Source organism: Culex quinquefasciatus, chromosome 2 (assembly GCF_015732765.1).
Source record: "Culex quinquefasciatus strain JHB chromosome 2, VPISU_Cqui_1.0_pri_paternal, whole genome shotgun sequence".
In the NCBI taxonomy this organism is placed as follows: domain Eukaryota; kingdom Metazoa; phylum Arthropoda; class Insecta; order Diptera; family Culicidae; genus Culex; species Culex quinquefasciatus.
In genome coordinates this window covers 39,307,490-39,310,813 of record NC_051862.1, presented here as the reverse complement: position 1 = coordinate 39,310,813, position 3,324 = coordinate 39,307,490, and the positions used below count along the sequence as shown (strand labels likewise).

Below are 3,324 nucleotides of genomic sequence, written 5' to 3'. Positions count from 1 at the left end.
CTTTTGAAGAAATTTTTTGATCGATTTGGTGTTTTGGGCAAAGTTGTAGGTATGAATATGGACTACACTGAAAAAAATGTTACCGGATAAAAATTTTTTTGGTGATGTTTAATTTAACATTTTGTTACTAAAACTTGATTTGAAAAAAAAAACACTATTTTTTTATTTTCTGATATGTTTTAGAGGACATCAAATGCCAACTTTTCAGAAATTTCCAGAATGGGCAAAAAATCTTTGACCGAGTTATGATTTTTTCAATCAATACAGATTTTTTTCAAAATATCGAAATATTGGTCGCAAAAAAAAAAACCTATCCAACGATAGTTCGCATGGAAGATTCAGACAATATTTTTATCACAATATCCAACCTCCAAAAAGTGTATAAATAACACTTAAGTGCCAATAACTTTTGATAGGGTTGTCAGATCTTCAATGTTTTGGGCTCATTGGAAAGGTCTTTTTAATACCTTTCTGAAAATGTATAATATGATAGGGTTTCTTGCAAAAACCACCCTTTTTACAATCTTCCGGACATACGCCAAAATCGTTTTTTTAGCATAACTTTTGAAGTACTTAACTAAACTTGCTGGTTTTAAATAGAGACCTATGGGACCCCAAAACGGATCGAATGAGACTAATACGGTCAAAATCCGTTCATCCAGTCCGGAGATAATCGAGTGACAATTTTTTTGTCCACCCACCTACACACATCCACACAGAAATTTGCTCAGAACATGATTCTGAGTCGATAGGTATACGTGAAGGTGGGTCTACGAGGTTCATTTTTCGAGTGATTTTATAGCCTTTCCTCAGTAAGGTGAGGAAGGCAAAAACTTTCAGCTGGATTGAAAAATACACAAAAAATCAAATGACCGAAATCTCAGAGAATTGCTCTGTACATGTTCTAAAAATATAAATTATGAGAAAATTCATACCGATTTAATAATAAAAGAAAAATAAATTGAAATCTTATCAATGTCCCTTCCGTTTACTGCATTAAGAAATAACGAGAGGTATATCGTAATTTGACCAATAGTTCAATGTAACCAATTTAACAAATTGTTTCTTATCAAAAATTATCGAAAAAAGACGAATGAGTGAAAAAAATATGAATAATAGATGTCTATTTTATTTTTATTATTTTTATTAACAAAGTTCAGTGTAACATATCCCTGCAAAATATTACAGTTTAGTTAAATGCTGAAACCATATTTTTTTTACAAATATCTCATAAGCACTCTCATAAACCATAATATAAATTTCATTCCAATTACAACTTTTCCATCCCCCCTCACTTCAACTTCATAACCTCCCTCAACATCTGGTTGCACAGCGCCGCATACGGATTCAGCTCAATCATCTGCGTCCTCGCAAAGTTACTGCCCAGCTTCGCCGCTTGCTCAAAATCCTGGCGCGCCCCCTCGGTGTCGTTATTCTTGCGCTTCAGTATTCCCCTCTGGCAAAGCGCCTTGCATCCCGTCCGGCCGGAGCTGCTCGAAAGTCGCAACGCTTGCTCGATATCGTCCAGTGCCGCTGTGAATGAAACCCCCCGTTGAATGAAGCTTAAAGCATGAATGAAAACAGGTTTGCGCTAGTCGCCGCCAGAGGGGCTGGCGCTGCTGCACTTACCTTTTTCGTTTCCCAAATAACGATGTGCTTGGGCACGGTTGTTCCACGGGGCAGGTCGCTCCGGAGCGGCTTCGATTGATTTGGTGAAAGCGGTAAGGGCACTTTGGAGATCGCCCTTTTCGGCCAATTCGATGCCCTCCAGTTCTAGCTTTTTGGATTCTAGAATTCGTGGGTTGTTGGGTTCAGCAAGGTCTGAAATAAGTAAGGAAATTGTAAAAGTTATTTGAATAATGTACACACTTCGATTTTTTAACGAATTCGGTAGTTGAACCATCGGTAAACCATCTGTCAAAATGAACAAAATTTTACCAAATTTCGGTTTTACGATGAACAATAATGAACTTCATTACCGAATTTCGTAAGCGTTTTTCTGAATTCGGAAATTTCAGTTTACCGAACTGTTCAGCAGTTGAAAACTCGGTAAACTTTATCGAATTCGGTGAAAAAATCTAAGTGTGTAACTTAATCCTCCTTAATCCAATGGTTGGTTTCTTTTGTTTGGTACTTTTATCTAAAATTGCCTTCAAATGTTCTGTAAATCAAGCCTTACTACTCTTTGCTTTTAAATGCAATATTTTGGAGTCTAGCATCAAAAAAGCATATATAATCTTAGATTTTTACCGAATTCGGTGAAGTTTACCGAATTTTTAACTGCTGAACAGTTCGGTAAACATAAAATAACAGAATTCGGTAAACTGAAATTAAAACAAATTAGGTAAAAACTTGTTTATCGTATAACCGAAATTCGGTAAAATTTTGTTAATTTTGACAGATGGTTGACCGAATAAAACTTTACCGATTTTTCAATTATCGGATTCTGTTAACAAATCTAAGTGTAAATATCACTCAAGTGCTCATAACTTTTGATAAGGCTTTCAGATTGGTAGCTCACGACATAAACACTTTGACTTAATAAACAACAATTAAAAACCCATAAAAAAACATAAAAATGAACTGTGCGACTCATTTATAAACCATAATTGCTTTAATCAACTATTGTTAAAACTTACCTTGCAAATCTTCGGGCAGCTCCTCTTCACCACTGTAAATCATCTCTTCACCACCAATTTGGGACGGATTGAAGATCGATTCCAGCACTTGACGATCGTGCTCACTTAAACATTCCTTACTAATCGAGTTCATTTTCAAATTTTACCACGATGTTTCCTATTCAACAGTTCAGATTTGACTAGAATTGAGTTCCTGCTGTCATCATCGTCGAACCCGATCAGCTTAGAACAGAATTCCACCCGACTTGAGAAAACCTGATTTGCATAGCTGGTCCGGCGCCGGGGTTTCGTTAGTTGCTGAGCAGGTAACTGCGTCAACAGAAATCAAAATAAAAACAAGTTTTTAAAGAGGGGTGCTTAGTTTCGGAGTCAGCAGCAAAAAACTAGTTTCTACACTTGAGCTTCTAGAATCAAGCTTTTTATGGAAAGCCAGAACTTCATAGTTTTATAGCATTATTCCATGCAATGTTGAACGATTCATTTCGCACGATTTTGCTTTGGGTAAAAAACTAAAAAAAAAATGCCAGCAGTTAAAGTGTGCAGTGTTTATGCGTTCCGGTAATTATTTCATTAGTGCAAGTGCTTAATTTGTCATGTTTGCGTGAAACTATGTGACCTACGGGGATCACGAGATGGAATGGCTTTGAAATAAGACTCTCTTGTACTAAGCTTCTTGGGATTCCTA

The 3,324-nt window shown here is 36.3% G+C and overlaps 1 protein-coding gene across 1 annotated transcript; it reads right to left on the bottom strand.

Annotated features, from left to right (window-relative positions):
• Positions 1 to 1,139: 1,139 nt before the first annotated feature.
• Positions 1,140 to 2,830, bottom strand: LOC6045957 (tetratricopeptide repeat protein 36). The gene is made up of 3 exons (XM_001863200.2): positions 2,640 to 2,830; positions 1,630 to 1,821; positions 1,140 to 1,533 (listed from the first exon to the last, which is right to left on the bottom strand). Exons 1-3 carry the CDS (start codon positions 2,770 to 2,772, stop codon positions 1,292 to 1,294), a joined length of 567 nt encoding a protein of 188 aa, XP_001863235.2. The 5' UTR covers positions 2,773 to 2,830; the 3' UTR covers positions 1,140 to 1,291.
• Positions 2,831 to 3,324: the final 494 nt, after the last annotated feature.

What these genes read in the sequence shown, in the direction of transcription:
- LOC6045957 (XM_001863200.2), bottom strand. Translation starts at nt 2,772, where the DNA reads ATGAACTCGATTAGTAAGGAATGTTTAAGTGAGCACGATCGTCAAGTG. An exon ending in GCTGCCCGAAGATTTGCAAG is followed by an intron (nt 1,822 to 2,639) that starts GTAAGTTTTAAC and finishes TACTTATTTCAG; the next exon opens with ACCTTGCTGAACCCAACAAC. An exon ending in TTATTTGGGAAACGAAAAAG is followed by an intron (nt 1,534 to 1,629) that starts GTAAGTGCAGCA and finishes TTTCATTCACAG; the next exon opens with CGGCACTGGACGATATCGAG.